The sequence below is a fragment of the Microtus oregoni genome, unplaced genomic scaffold, assembly GCF_018167655.1.
Source record: "Microtus oregoni isolate MIOR12 unplaced genomic scaffold, Mior012 000043F_ref0000047, whole genome shotgun sequence".
NCBI lineage: Eukaryota > Metazoa > Chordata > Mammalia > Rodentia > Cricetidae > Microtus > Microtus oregoni.
In genome coordinates this window covers 10793062-10808845 of record NW_024543210.1, presented here as the reverse complement: position 1 = coordinate 10808845, position 15784 = coordinate 10793062, and the positions used below count along the sequence as shown (strand labels likewise).

The following is a 15784-nucleotide window of genomic DNA, read 5'->3' as shown; positions in this document are numbered from 1 at the left end:
CAGAAGACCACTTACTAAATATAACCCCAGCAGCACAGACACTGAGAGAAACAATTAATAAATGGGACCTCCTGAAACTGAAAGCTTCTGTAAAGTAAAGGACACAGTCAACAAGACAAAATGACAGCCTACAGAATGGGAAAGATCTTCACCAACCCTACAACAGACAGAGAGTTGATCTCTAAAATATACAAAGAACTCAAGAAATTGGTCATCAAAAGAACAAATAAACCAATAAAAAAAATGGAGTACAGACCTAAATAGAGAACTCTCAACAGAGGGATCTAAAATGGCTGAAAGACACTTAAGGAAATGCTCAACATCCTTAGTTATCGAAGAAATGCAAATCAAAACAACTCTGAGATTCCATCTTAGACCTGTAACAATGGCCAAGATCAAAAACAATGATGACAACTTGTGCTGGAGAGGTTGTGAGGTAAAGGGAACACTCCTGCATTGCTGGTAGGAGAGCAAACTGGTGCGGCCCCTTTAGATATCAGTGTGGTGATTTCTCAGAAAATTACAAAACAACTTTCCTCAAGACCCAGTAATACCACTTTTGGGTATATATCCAAAGGATGCTCAATCGTGTCACAAGGACATGTGCTCAACTATGTTCATAGCAGCTTTGTTTGTCATAGCCAGAACTTGGAAACAACCTAAATGTCCCTTGTCTGAAGAATGGATAAGGAAAATGTGATACATTTACACAATGGAGTACTATATAGTAGAAAAAATAATGACATTTTGAAATTTGCAGACAAATGAATGGAGCTAGAAAATATCATGCTGAGTGAGGTAACCCAGAACCAGAAAGACAATTATCATTATGTACTCACTCATAAGTGGTTTTAAAACATAAAGCAAAGAAAACAAACCTACAAATCACAATCCCAAAGAACCTAGACAACAATGAGGACTCTAAGAGAGACATACATGGATCTAATTACATGGGAAGTAGAAAAAGACAAGATCTCCTGAGTAAATTGGGAGCATTGGGAGCATGGGGACCATGGAAGAGGGTTGAAAGGGAGGGGAGGGACAGGGAGGGAAGCAAAGAAAAAATGTAGAGCGCAATAAAAAATCAAATATATACAGTCTGTTCTCCAAGGAGCAGAAATGTCACCCAGCTGAGAGCACTTCCCATTCCTGACCCATCAATCATGAGTTGTAAGAAGACGGTTGTTATTTCCAAGTCTCTCTTCTGTTTTGTATTCTGTTACATCGCAGTAAATAGCAAGAATCTAACGCCATTTTTCAGAAGCTAATGCAGACCAGAATCACACTTTACTGACAGCAAAGCCGGGATTTAAAGCCCAGCAGCCTGCTCCTGGCACCTGCTCTTACCACTCCATGGTTCTGCTTTTTGGCCAGTGAAATGGCTCCGCAGGCAAAGGCTCCCACTACCGAATGTGACAACTGAAGTCAAACCCCGGGACCCATGCGCATGGTCAAGGAGAAAATCAGCCCCCTACTTGTCCTCTGAATGCCACAGGGGCACCGTTGCCATGTGCACTGTGACTTGCCGCTCTCCTGCATGTAAATCAATGTAATTTATAAAACCAAAAATAAGTGCTGCTGAGCTGCACATGATGCAACACACCTATGATCCAGCATTTGAGGGGCTGGAGGAGGGAGCAAAGACACGCGTCTGAGGCCGTCCTGGGCCACAAAATGACACACTGTCTCAGGAAGAGAAGGAAGAAAAGGAAGAAAAGAGGGAGGAAGATGAAATGGAGGAGGAAGAGGAGGAAGAAAAGAGGAAGGAGGAGGAAGAGGAGGAGGAAAAAGAAAGAGAAAAAGAAGGGGAGAAGAAAGGAAGAAAAGGGAGAGGAGGAAAAAGAAGGGGGAGGAGAGGAGGAAGAGGAGAAAGAAAAGGAGGAGGAGGAGGAAGCAACAGCAGCTCCTCTTAGGAAGCTTCTATCCAAGAGGAGACACTCACTTGCCATGATTAGAGGTTTATTTACCTTGGTTTAACTGTTTATTCAATTCAAGTATACTAGATCCAAGGTACACATTAAAGACTATACTGGAGCAATGTGGAGAATCCGCCAAACACTGGTGATGGGTAGGTAGGTGGGTGTGGACATGTGGAGTGTCCTAAAGGACAGAGAGAAATGTCCGATTTGCACCAGAGAGGAAGTGCTTATGAAGTGGCAGGACAGCTCATGCAGAGTGCCAGGGTACTGGGTGTGTCCAGGGGAAGTTCAGAGTGGGCAGAATGTGAGCATGTGGGGGGAGGGGGTGAACAGAGACCCAGATGCCAGCCGAGGCCCACAGGTCCCAGAGCTGAAGGCCCAGAGCTGTGCACACAGGCCTTGAATGAGCTCACCCTTTGTGCAAAGCCCTCCAGACCCCAAGGAAGAGCATATGGGTGGGGACATCATCTGATGTACCTTTAACAGAGAAGTTGCATGTCTTTCAGAGTGTGTAGTGTGTGTGTGTGTGGGGGGGGGGTGCGGTCAAAGGCTAAAATGCAAGAGAGACCCTGAGGTTGAAAACTAGAGCATAGTCTACAAGAACAGTTAGGGGCAGCCTGGTGGAACTTGACCTGGCAGTCATGGTGGGCATGAGGAGAAGGAACATGTCCCAGAAATTTGCAGGAGGCAAATGAGCTGAGGAAGGGGACACAGCAAAATGACATGGCTCACCGTGGTACCTGACATGGGATTGGCTTGCAGTTGGTGCTTAGCATATAGTTAACAAATAAAGGCTAAATGAACTCCCAGTCTACCTCTAGACTGAGGACAGCGTTTAGGGTGCAAACTGAGGGCTCGTAGCAAAAATAAGCAGCTCTCAGGATAAGAGGTTAAAGTGTACGTGTCTTTTTGAGATATTCTTACCCTTTGGGACCAAGAGGCCCTTTAGTCCCTGCAATTAGAGGACAGTCTGATCTGCTCTCCTAGGGTGCACCAAAGAGAATTTGAATTAAATAGCCTGCTAGAGAAATGTGAAACCCGAGTCTGCCTTTGAGGACTGCCAGCTAGTGTGCACCTGACAGGTAGACTAGGGATTGCCTCCAACAGCAGGGGTACCCCGTCCTGACCTAGAGCTGTGGTAGGGGTGAATTAGGAGCTGTGGCCTGTGCCTGCAGGGTTATGGGGAAGGCAGGGCTCTGCTCTAGCAAGGATATTCCCCCCTAAAAACCTATGCCCAAGTAAACGTGGTGAAGATGGATGTACTCATCTAACTAACCAATAGCTAGACAAGGGGATATCCCCATCCATACCTCCATCAGCCTTGTTCCCCAGAGCTGCAGACTCCTGACTGAGCAAAGACTCAGTCTGCCTGAGATGCTAATGGCAGTCAAGAGGAAGTGGATGTTTATGATAGTCTCCTACAAGCAAAGTACCAGTTGCCCAAGACTGGCCCCTTGTTCCTGATTGCTGATTCACACTGTGGCTCTCTGTTTCTGCATTGCTAGTTTAGGACACGGGAAACCAGGCCCTCTAGGGCTGAGGTCCCCACTGAGCCCAGTTACAAGCTTTGATGTTGGAAACCACGTATGCACCAGCAGCTGACTAGGAGCTGCTATCCAAAACACCCTTCCAGGTGCTTCAGGACACACACCATCTCCTATCTGGTCCTCCCTTGTTGTAAGAGGCTGTCCTGGGCTTGTCAGCATTCCTGACCTCTGACCACTAGGTGCCAGCAGCACTATCTCCTGAGGTGCCACTGGAAGTAGCTACATGCATTGCCAACTCTGGGGGACCAGTTTGCTCCCAGGTAAGAACCATGCTGTGTCTAGTGCCATGACTCTCAAGCCTTAGAAATGGGACTGAATGGCTCTAAGATTGAGCACGAGTGCAAAGCACACTCAGACCGTTCACACCCAGACCGTTCACACCCAGACCGTTCACACCCAGACCATTCACACCCAGACCGTTCACACCCAGACCATTCACACCCAGACCGTTCACACCCAGACCATTCACACCCAGACCATTCACACCCAGACCGTTCACACCCAGACCATTCACACTTAGTATGGAAGAGAGAACACAGAATGTCTGCTCCGTGTTGTCTTCGTATATTAAGGAGCTAATTTTTCTTATATTTGTAAGATCCTAAAGTCAAAGAGGTGTTCTCTGGTGATTCATGGTGAACCCTTCGTAACACTTGGAGCTGACCTCCCTATCAGGGTGTCACTGGGGCCACCACCCTCCCCTTTTCATGTGTGGGCAATCACCAGACTCCTTTGGCTGGTTCAGTGTGGTAGGGAGAAGGGATGGTTTCCCAGGTGCACAGCTCCCTCAGCATCCCCACATCTCACCTGTCTCCTCCCAGAAGACCTCCCATGTCCTAGCCTTTATTCAGTCTTCCCTGACACTTGGAAATTCACAAATCTGTCCACTGTTCCCTTCCGTTTTGTCATCTGAACCTATAAATAGTTTCCAGATGAAGCCCCGGTCTGCGTCGTGACAGTTCGTCCTGTGTTCCTTTTCAGATTCTTGAAGGCTCTAGTTTGCATTTGCTCGAGAAGAATGAGCAGCTTCCAAAACCAGGAGCCTTTTATTTAAACAAGAATGGTATAATAGGGGACAGTGCGGCTGCCCCTGTGGGGCTCTCTGTATGCTATTTCACAAATGCAAAGTTGGGGAGCAAAAAGACCCTGGAGCTAAGACGGTGACAAGAAATGAGGCTCAGGCCCCGTGTTCTTCATGCTTAGCCCAGACTGAGCCTGTGACACCTGTGGCATGGTGACATCTTGTTCTAGAGAACAAGTTAGCATTCTGCCCAGGAAGGCCTCCGAGGTTCTGTCTTCCAGTATCAGGGGAGGAAACGGGCCTGAAAGAGAGGCTCTGTGCTGACACCAGGCAGGGGGCAAAGGCTGATTTCCTGTGGGAACTCTCGTGTATCTTCCTAACCCCTATGCCTTCTGCCAATGCCACAAAAAAAGTGCCTACTGAGCTTGCTAGTGGCACCTACCAGGACCTGACCACACCTCTGGGCCAGCTACTGAACCTTCCTGGTTTCCTGCCTTTAGCAATGCCCAAGGCATTTAGAAAGGACCCACATTTCAACCTCTGCCTGGGCCTCCTTGGACCTGTCCCATTAGCTTCCAGCTGTGGTACCCCCAGGCTCATCCTGTTCCCCACGATGCTCCAAATCCTGCCGGGTCCCTGGTTGGTGAAGAACTTGGACCTGAGGAAGATTATTATATCCAAGGCCAGGATCTGTAGGGATGGGCTGTGCTATGAGGGTTGGGCTGGCTAGCGGGAGCACAGCGGAAGTGCTCCAGGATCAGCCAGGAAGTGGACCCCGGTACATATTAATCAACACTCTCCCAACTGCCGGAGCCTCATTCTGTGCTACCTCCGCACCCAGGTGCTGTTACCATAGAAATGGCTGCTCTCCTTCACCCAGCCTAGGTAGCATGCCACTCTGACCTTTGCACATTGACCCTCGGGGCCTAGGTCAGCCATTGTGGTTCTCACCTTCCCTCTGAACGTGAGTCTCAGAAATGCTTGGCTTCAGTCTGTGACTAGAGATGGTTTGACTGTGTCAGCGTATGCAGCCTTGACCTGCAGTGGGAACTAGCTTTCCCAGCCTCGCTCCAAGCCTTCCCCAGAGGAGACAGGAGCTTTTCTAGGTTGGGATGGAGGTGAGAGGCTGGTTAGTCCTTCTCTCATCCTGACTGCTTCTGTTCTGTGATAGCCCTGTGGCTGGCAGCTTTGGTCACAAGGGACTCTTTTCAGCAGGTTCAGGCCTCTTCTCCCGGCTCCCTGGCGAGATAACTGCACTACAACAAGGTCTCAGCGCAAGTGAGACCTTAAACTGTGGGGACCCAGGACTCCCTGCCCCCACCTCTACTTCTCCACCCCCACCCCATAAACCCCTGCCCTCTCTGGGAACAGGGGAAGCAGCTTTCCTAGGTTTTACAAAATTGAACTGAGAAAAACAGGCAGTCCTTCCTCTATGGCCAGCCACAGACTGGCCAAGAGGTAGTTCCTGTGGCAGTTACAGTTACTACCCAACAGCCTACACACACTCACACGCACACACACACACACACTCACACACACACACACACTGGGGACGGAACCCACTCCTTGCAACGTTCCGAAGGGGACACTGTGGCTGGGAATGGGATGGTCCCTGAAAGGCGTATGGAGTAGGGGGGATGTTTCTCTTCACTGGGGGGTCCCTGCAGGCTTTATTCTCTCCCTAGTCCCCAATCTCTTGTCACCTTCACTCTCTGTCCTTGGATTCTGCCTTTTCCTGCCAAGGACTTGGTCAGTGACATAGTATCCCTTGGAAGTAGGGGTGTTACAGTCTACCAGGATTAGATGACCCAACCCTTTCTGGATGACGGAAGAATTCAGAGATTAGCTTCGTAGTTCTTCTTCAAGCCTTCTAAGAGGTTAGTCTCTCCTGGGGAAGGGGTGTCCAGCTTTCCTGAACCCCCTTTCACAACGGTTTCCTCTTGGGGAAGAGTTGATCCATTGCTTTTGCACCAAGAGGCCTGGCTGTGTGCAGGATGAAGCAATTTAACGTCTCTCCACCCGCCCAAGCCAGGTTTCAATCTTCCATAGAGAGCAAGCAGATGGCTACATCAATGCCTACTTCTAGGGAAAAGCTCCTGACCGCTCTCCAAACCATGAAGACGAAGTCCCCGTGGCCCTTCTGTGAGGTTCATATCAGTTTTCCTACCCACCTACCCTTTGTTTCTACAGGCCAGGCTAGGGGCTGACAGTGACCAAGCCCTTCATGCGGGCACCACAACTAAACATTTTATTAAGAGCTCCTGTTGACAGCCTGTTGGAAGGGAGATCTCCAAGCCAGGACTACACAGAGAAAGCCCATCTCATGAGAGAGAAAAAAAGAAGTGAAATATCTCTGGTTAGTGGAGCTGTCTAAATGTGGAAGGCTGTTTCTGTTTCCTAAGTAAATGTGAACCCCACGCAAACAGTAATCTTTGGCGAGGTGTATCCCCTTTTGATGTTTTTGTATATTTTCATCAAAACCTGGGGTGAGGGTCCCAGCTGCTCACCCTTTACTTAGTGGTGACCCTTGTCGCTTAGTGGTGACCCTTGTCACTTAGTGGTAGCCCTTGTCACTTAGTGGTGGCCCTTGTCAGAGCTGTCCCATGCTACCTTAAAGAACACAGCACAAAGGACAAGTTTTCATTTGTTGAGTACACTTGCCTCAGCCCCTGTGGATTTGTAGTGATTAAAACCAGGCGTGGTCTGGGTTGACTTCCAGACCATGTATGAAAAGGGGTCTCTGAGGAGAACAGTATGGGTAAGACAGCAAGAAAGACGGTGGTTTAAGTGAGAATGGTGACCCATTCATGTCCCACAGCATATTAACCGCCCTGGTTACCTTTCTCCTAACCATGACAGATTTCCTGGCAAAGAAGCTGCTGAGGGAAGGTTGGCATGTTTTGGCTCAGGGTCTAAGTGTAAGGGTACAGTCAGCCATGTTGGGAAGGGGCAGCGGGAACGGGAGGCAGCTGGTCCCTTCGCATCTGTACTGGGGGAGCAATGAGACCCATGCCTTTGCTCAGCCTCACGTTCTCCTTTTTGTTAAGTTGGGGACCCCAGCCTACAGGATGGTTCTGCTCACAACTGGCATGGGTCTTCCCAGCTCAGTTAAACCTCTTGGAAAACTCCCACACAAAAATGCCCAGAGGAATGTCTCCTAGGTGACTCTAAATGCTGCCAAGCTGACAGTGAAGTGAACTTCTAAGTAAACCGTTTCAGAGGGCAGAAGACTGACTGTTAGCGAGAGCCGGTTAGATGCCAGGTGGGCATCTCTAATCTAATGGATACATTTAGACAGCATTCTGTCTTTGTTCGTCTGTAAAGCTTTAGAAAGATAAGTTGGATTTGGAGTGAATGTCTACAAAGCATAGATCTGACGAAAGGCGTGTGTCTAGACTTTATCTCTCAAAACTCATCGTCAAAAATAAATAATCAAAGCCGGGCAGTGGTGGTGCACACTTTTAATCCCAGCAATTGGGAGGCAGAAGCAGGTGGATCTCAGTGAATTCAAGGCCAGCCTGGGCTACAGAGCGAGTACCAGAACAGGCTCCAAAGCTACAGAAAAACCCTGTCTTGAAAAACCAAAAAATAAAAAATAATACTAAAAATAAAATGAATGACCACTATGACTGGAGAGATGATTCAGCTGTTAAGAATACTGACGGCTCTCCCTGGAGTCTGAATCCCAGCATCCACACTGCAGCTCACAACCATCTGTGTCTCCAGTTCCAGGAGATCTGATGCCCTCATCTGACTCCCATAGGTACTACATGTACGTGGTGCACAGACACACATGTGGGCAAAACACCCATACCCATAGAAATAAAGAATTTTTTTTTAATTTTTTGAGGCAGGGTTTCTCTATCTGACCGTGCTGGCTGTCCTGGAACTCACTTTGTAGACAAGGCTGGCCTTGGACTCACAGAGATCCACCCGCCTCTGCTTCCTGAATGCTAGAATCAAAAGTGTGTGCCACCATGTCTGCCTCAAGGGGAGAAAGTTTTAAATGAATAACCCACACACAGTCAATAAACACAGACAAATGCCCAGCCTCACCAATCTTTAGGAAAATGTGAATGAAAACTACAGGATACACTTTAGGCCCACTGGGATGTCTGCAGTCAAAACGTCAGACAGCGAGTGTTAACAAGGGTGTGGAGAACCTGGAACTGCCATACTTAATTGATAAGAATGTAAAAGTGATGTCATTGTGGAAAATAGTTTGGTAGTTTCTTTTCTTGTTTGTTTCTTTTATTGATTTTATTGAGCTAAACATTTTTCTCTGCTCCTCTTCCTTTCTCTCCCCTCCCCTTCAAACCTCTCCCATGGTTCCCCATGCTCCCAATTTACTCAGGAGATCTTGTCTTTTTCTACTTCCCATGTAGATTAGATCCACATATGCCTCTCTTAGGTCCTCTTTGTTGTCTAGGTTCTCTGGGATTGTGATTTGTAGGCTGATTTTCTTTGCTTTGTGTCTAAAAGCCACTTATGAGTGAGTACATATAATATTTGTTTTTCTGGGTCTGAGTTACCTCACTCAAAATGATGTTTTCTAGCTCCATTCATTTGTCTGTAAATTTCAAGATGCCATTATTTTTCTCTGCTATGTAGTACTCCCTTGTGTAAATATACCACATTTTCCTTATCTATTCTTCAGTTGAGGGGCATTTAGGTTGTTTCCAGGTTCTGGCTATGACAAACAGTGCTGCTATGAACATAGCTGAGCACATGTCCTTGTGACACGATTGAGCATCCTTTGGATATATACCCAAAGGTGGTATTACTGGGTCTTGAGGAAGGTTGTTTCGTAATTTTCTGAGAAATCACCACACTGATATCCAAAGGGGTTGTGCCAGCTTGCACTCCCAGCAGCAATGCAGAAGTGTTCCCTTTACCTCACAACCTCTCCAGCATAAGTTGTCATCAGTGTTTTTGATCTTGGCCATTGTTACAGGTCTAAGATGGAATCTCAGAGTTGTTTTAATTTGCATTTCTCTGATAGCTAAAGATGTTGAGTATTTTCTTAAGTGTCTTTCAGTCATTTTAGATTCCTCTGTTGAGAATTCTCTATTTAGGTCTGTACTCTATTTTTTATTGGATTATTTGTTCTTTTGATGACCAATTACTTGAGCTCTTTGTATATTTTGGAGATCAGTTCTCTGTCTGTTGTAGGGTTGGTGAAGATCTTTCCCATTCTGTAGGCTGTCATTTTGTCTTGTTGACTGTGTCCTTTACTTTACAGAAGCTTTCAGTTTCAGGAGGTCCCATTTATTAATTGTTTCTCTCAGTGTCTGTGCTGCTGGGGTTATATTAAGGAAGTGGTCTCCTGTTCCAATGCGTTCAAGTGTACTTCCCACTTTCTCTTTTATGAAGTTCAGTGTGACTGACTTTATGTTGAGGTCTTTGATCCATTTGGGCTTGAGTTTTGTGCATAGTGATAGATATGGATCTTTCGTTATTCCTCTACATTTTGATATCCAGGTATGCCACCAAGTTTGGTAGTTTCTTGAATGGACAGAATTACACCTGACTGGTAAATTTTGCCTCTCATATGCAATCAAGAGTACACAAATATGTCCATGCAAGCTTTACACAAAAGTATTCACAGTAGTATTCTTTATGACAAGTTTTGGGGGTACTATGCCTACACCATGCCAAATACTGGAGGTACTGTGGAAAAGAAGAGAGCCATAATAGTCCGCCTTTTGCAGGGCATATATTTACTGAGTGACAAAGTGAAATCTCTTTTTTAAAAAGGTACCTAATAGCTTTCAGGTTTCTTATGGCTGTTCCATCCTAACATTGGTATTGAAAAAGTCCAGAGCCAGCTTGGTACATCGCTACCTGTCCCCAGTCCAACCCTGATAGAGGGTGTTAAAGTGAAAGGCTTCCTTCTCTCTGAGAGGCAGATTCTGATTGCTGTGCCCTGTGGCCACCTCAGTACAGACTGACTCCCACTGGCTATCACTAGAGCTTCACCATGTGAGGTCAGATCTCTGGACTATTCTGTATTAAGGCTCTTACTGAGGGACCCTGGAGAGGGTAAACACTGTGACAGTCTACCATGACTGGTTGGCCTGGTGTCTTTGTCAGGAGGGACAGACTGGCAGGCTCTGAGCTACAGGATGTTGCCAAGTGCAGAAGTGGGTGCTGGATGTCCCCAAGGCCGTGTAAAGACAATGTGAGGTGATAAGGTGACATGACCTCTTAGCAGTTCTGGGGTCTGGGCACTTGTCAGTTTGGGGCAGCTTCTGAGGAAATACTAGAAAGTAATATTTAAGGAACATATCTGTCAAACCCCTACTTATAGAAGTCATCCTTAGGGTTAGAGAGATGACTCAGGGGTTAAGAGCACTGGCTGCTCTTCCAGAGGACCTGAGTTCAGTCCTCGGCACCTACGTGGCCGCTCACAACTGTTTGTAACTCCAGTCTCGGGGGCCCAATGTAGACTCCTGAGATTTGGGAGCAAAACTTGGCAGGAGCCTGAGATTTGGGCATCATGAAAGCCAATACCTACTGAGATTATCATTAGCAGCTGGATACACATGGCATTCTACTTTTATAATCTAGACTCCTGGTCACCAGAAATGATGACTGTGTTTTAGTTGATATCAGCCACAGTAATTGGTAGTCCTTGAACTCTCTTGACACATTGACACCTTGAGCCCTGCTTCCACTGCAGTTGGCAGCTGATACATAATGGGGACCCTTCAGGAGGCACCAGAACCCACAGAGGACATGCAGGCGTGTGCCACCTTCCAGATCTAGGAGAGCAGCCAGCCCCTCCCCTTGTCAGCAGAGGATGCTTACAACGGCCTCTCTTGTCTCTCCCCAGTATTGTACCTGGAAGGCTCAGTTCTCGTGTTTGAGGACATCTTCCGACTCATTGCTTTCTACTGTGTCAGTAGGTGAGTAACCTGGCCCCAAAGGAGACTGTGGGGGAAGCCTCCCTTCCTGTCCTAACAGAAGCCCAATTGTTGTGATACACCCATCTGGTTGCAACAGACGTCTATGCAACCTTGGGTGTGTTTGTGGCAGGGTAGGGGACAGAGTCAAGAGGGAGGGGATGCAGTGAGAGGGGACAGTCCCTTGTCTTTGCTCTGGTAACCACAAGAAGAGAGATTGGCTCTGATGTTTTCTGGACTCTTCTGGGAGGACTTTTCTGCTAGCCACCTGCCCATCTGGCTCTCATTAATCTTTCAATTTTTAGTGTTACCAGCACCAGGGACAGTTAGGGACCCTTGAGACCAACTGGTGACGCACAGGACAGAAGGAACTTCCTATAGCGACAACAAGAAGGGCTGATGCCCCTTGGTGGGTGGGAGCCTGGGATTGTTCAGCTGGGCAGACCACCGTGAGTTCTGCTCCACTCACTCAGAACTGGTTTCCGATCAGCAAGAATTTAAAAATACATTTGGTGCCATAACTCATCAGCTGAAGCTACAGGGCCTGCACAAGGGCTGACTCGATGTTTGATACGATGTATTGGGGTCTTTGACCCCAGGCTAAGTCTGCCAAAACACATGCTCCACCCCTCCCACCCTCCAGGCCAGCAGAGCAACACTGATCATTAGAGCTGATGCTGGCCGCTCCTGCTGCCTAGCGAGGACTTCTCCAGCGCTCAGTGGGGCTCTGGGGGATTTTTATACCCACTACTTTCTTTCTTTGTTTTGTTTTGTTTCTAATTAGGCTTTTTCTGTATAGCCCTGGTTGTCCTGAAACTTACTCTGTAGATCAGGCTGGTCTCGAACTCATAGAGATCTGCCTGCATCTGCCTCCCAGGTGCTGGGATTAAAGGCTTGTGCTATGACTGCCCGGCCCTACCCACCACTTTTAAAGATTTTTTTTTTAAATATGTCTTAATGTTTGCTTGCAAGGCCAGAAGACAGCATCAGATCCCCTGAGACTAAATTTACAGACAGTTGTGTGTCACCATGTGAGTGCTGGGAACCAAACCCATGTTCTCCATAAGGGCAGTAAGTGCTTGTAACCACTGAGCTATCTCTCCAGATCCCTCCACATTGTCTTTTAAAACCTTGCCAACAACCCCAGAAGGGTTGTTCCTGTTGCACAGATGAGGAAATGAAGATGGGTAAATGGCAGAGAAAGCTCTACCACCAATGAACCCTGAAGTAATTCTGTGCACTGGCTTGGCTCACTAGAATCACAAGAAAATAATTGCAGAGGTCCCAGACCTTTATGCTTTACACCACACCCAACTGTGGGAAGATGGGCCTTTTAGAGTTAGTTAAAGGAGCTCTGTCCAGTATTTGGCATGGTACAATGAATGAATGGTCAGAAGGATGGTTGGGTAGAAAGAGAGAGGATGGATGGGTGGATGGACGGGTGGATGGATGGATGGATGAGAATACAGACATTAAGCTGGATATATAACACCTCAGAGCCCCAACTTCCTCTTTCATAAAAGGGAGTGCTTTGATGCCAGAGGAAGGCTGAGTTAATGTCCGTGAAAGAGAGAGCTGGGACACTGCCTGGGACCCGATGGACTCTCATTCCATCTCTGCCATTTGAACTATAGGAGAATTTTCTGGGCTTCAGCTTGGTGTCCAGGGAGATCAGTAGCCACAATCACCAAGCTTACCCCTGTCGCTTCCCAACCTCTCCTCTCTGACTGCTGGTTCTCCACAATCCAGCAAAGCAGGTACCTGTAGTTCTGGCTTCACTCCAGAGATGAGCCTGACCATGTTCTGGGGGAGGTGCATCAGGCAACAAGGCCTGAATGCTGAGTAGCTCAGGAGCCAGAGTCCCAGGCCTTGCAGCTGTGTGACTCTAGGTCCATCACCTGACCTCTCCAGGCACCCTTGTCTCTCTGTCAGGGGACATTAGGTATGATGGTCTGCAACTTTGAGATTCTAAGATCCCACCGGCAGACTCCTTCAGAACCAAACACTGGAGGCAACTGAAAATACACTGGAAGTGCTCCATGTAGCTTTGCCCCCTCCAGGGGGTGTACTGGTCTAGATTTTCATTAGAGCTGTGACCCAGTCACCACACTAAACCCAAACCCAACCCTCAGCAAGCCCACTGGTTTCTTCCTCTACAAAGGATGCTTCCCATTGGGCACCTAAAGTCCCTGTGAGCTGGTGGCTGCTCATACAGACATCCCCAGGAGAGCACACACTAGCCCTAGAGCTCAGTACACAATGTACACTTCAGCCGGACCGGAATCACAACCTTCTCACCCCTAGTGTCTGACAGATTAGGAGCTCCCTCTCGAACGCTTGTTTGTGAGGGTTACAGGTGCCAAGACCTTCAGAAACAACCCCCCTCTCTGGAGACCCCAGTTCTTGCAAGAAGCTCCTCAGTTTTGACAGTGCCCAGCAGCTCGGTGATGAGTGTGCAGAACTGGAAATGTGATGGCTGCCTGAGCGTCTGTATGCTCGGTGCTGCCTACTCATCTCCTCCTAACCCTATCGCGGCCACACATTACAAGGCTAGGTAGTTAGTGGTCCTGTCCTCGGAGCTGTGCTGAAGATGTCTGTTTGTGCCTTAGCAGAGTAGTGGGTACAGGGTAGTACTCATAAAACCATGCTGTGTGTTCTTGGTGATGTTAAGGATGAGGAAACTGAGGCTGGGTGTGACTGACCTCAAGTGGCACAGCCAAGTTCTGAAGTCAGATTTGAGCCCTGGCCTTGCACCAGGCTCGTAGAGGAAAGGACACAACTGTTGCTTCTCTTCAGTCTACCCCTCTGTATATGGAGCTGGGGGGCCCTCCTTGTGAAGAAGATGTGGGAGGCCTGCCAAGGAGGGCAGAGAGACAATTCCAGGCAGAGGAAACAGGACAGGCAAAGGGTAGCGCCAGGTGGTGGTGGCACACACTTTTAATCCCAGCACTCAGGAAGCAGAGGCAGGAGGATCTCTGAGTTTAAAGTCAGCCTGGACTAAAGAGTGAGTTCTAAGACAGCCAGAGCTACATGGAGAAACCCTGTCTCTAAAAACAAAAAGCAAAAAGAAATAAAGTAAAGAAAGCCACAGCAGCCTCGGGAGTGGCTCTGTGGAGGGGACGGGATAGATCATGCCTGGAGTTGCAAGGGCTCCCTTTTGTAGCTGCTATGAGCCACGTTGTCTCCCATGGTTAGACAGCCCCAGACAGAGCAATATTGCTGTAGCAGGAAGTGGGGTTGAGGGAAGAGAAGAGCCAAGAACAACCAGGGACCACTGAAGTCTTCTGGAGTCATGAAGAGATGGCACCAAAAGGGAGGGGGCAGCCAGTGAAGAAAAGAGGCATGGCTGTGGAGATGGGAGACACTGGGGCTTCCTTCCTAGGATAGATGCTTAGTCCCATTGCTTCTTGAGCATATCCATGGTGTCAGATGCTCAGCTAAAACCCTTACCAGGATCGTGGGGTCCGATCCTCAACACAACCCCAGTACAGGGTCAGTTGGTAAGTGCCATTACACAAGATGAGGAAGGAAGGAGCTCTGTGGGCCCATCCTCCCTCAGATATGCCCCACACGGTGGCTAAGCCACCACCCTCCTCAGGGAGTGGCTCATTGGTCACTCCCACCTTTAAAGATAACTATCATCACCATGCATACTGAACTCTATTCCCCATCAGTGGCTCAGAAGTGCTGGTGGTCCAAGTCTTATGACTGGCTCTGGAAGTGGGGGACCCCCTGGGAGTTACTGAGCCTTGAAGTCTACAGAATCTGATTTCAGTTCCAGGTAACTAATATTGGGACCAAACTAAATGATTAGGTGTCTAGTCCCTAGGGAATGAGAGGACCGGATGATGGCATTAGGATAGAAAATCCATTTTGTGACTTTGTATGTAAGAAAGAAAGCTGGGCTATATTCTCCCGAAAAGTGTCCTATGTAGGTGGAGTAAGTATTGTGTTGCTGAACTTGTGTGTGTGTGTGTGTGTATGCTGCTTTGCGTTTCTTTCATAGGTAAAAGTTTAGCTAGAACAGGGGCCTTCAGAGAAGGGTATAGGTACCTAGGAGTGTACAAGTTGGCCCTCAAAAGTGAGAGCAGGTTTTGTTAAAACATCCACTCTGAAAATCCCACTTTCAAAATTCTCTGTTGCCTTTTACGGGGCTTTATAGTTCATAAGGAAATAGATATGAACGCGTACATACAGAACATCTATAAGTTTGATTAATTCACTGTTTGATAGCCTTTGCTTTGGAGGGAGGTCTATGACTCCCACCCACATGATCCCCACCCAAGCCTGTGCTCATTAAGATTTACTTGTGAGCTGTGTAGAGATGCAGGTTTCATTAGTAGGGCACTTACCTAATATCTTGAGGCCTTGAGTCAAGCCCCTACACACTCC

The 15784-nt window shown here is 47.8% G+C and overlaps 1 protein-coding gene across 2 annotated transcripts in view; it reads left to right on the top strand.

Annotated features, from left to right (window-relative positions):
* The window catches only part of Rin3 (Ras and Rab interactor 3), a 108199-nt gene that overhangs the window by 54942 nt on the left and 37473 nt on the right, over positions 1 to 15784 (top strand). For both annotated transcript variants that reach the window (XM_041633397.1, XM_041633398.1), the window contains exon 4: positions 11323 to 11395. In XM_041633397.1, coding sequence (XP_041489331.1) covers positions 11323 to 11395 — 73 coding nt within the window. The remainder of the gene's footprint in view (positions 1 to 11322; positions 11396 to 15784) is intronic.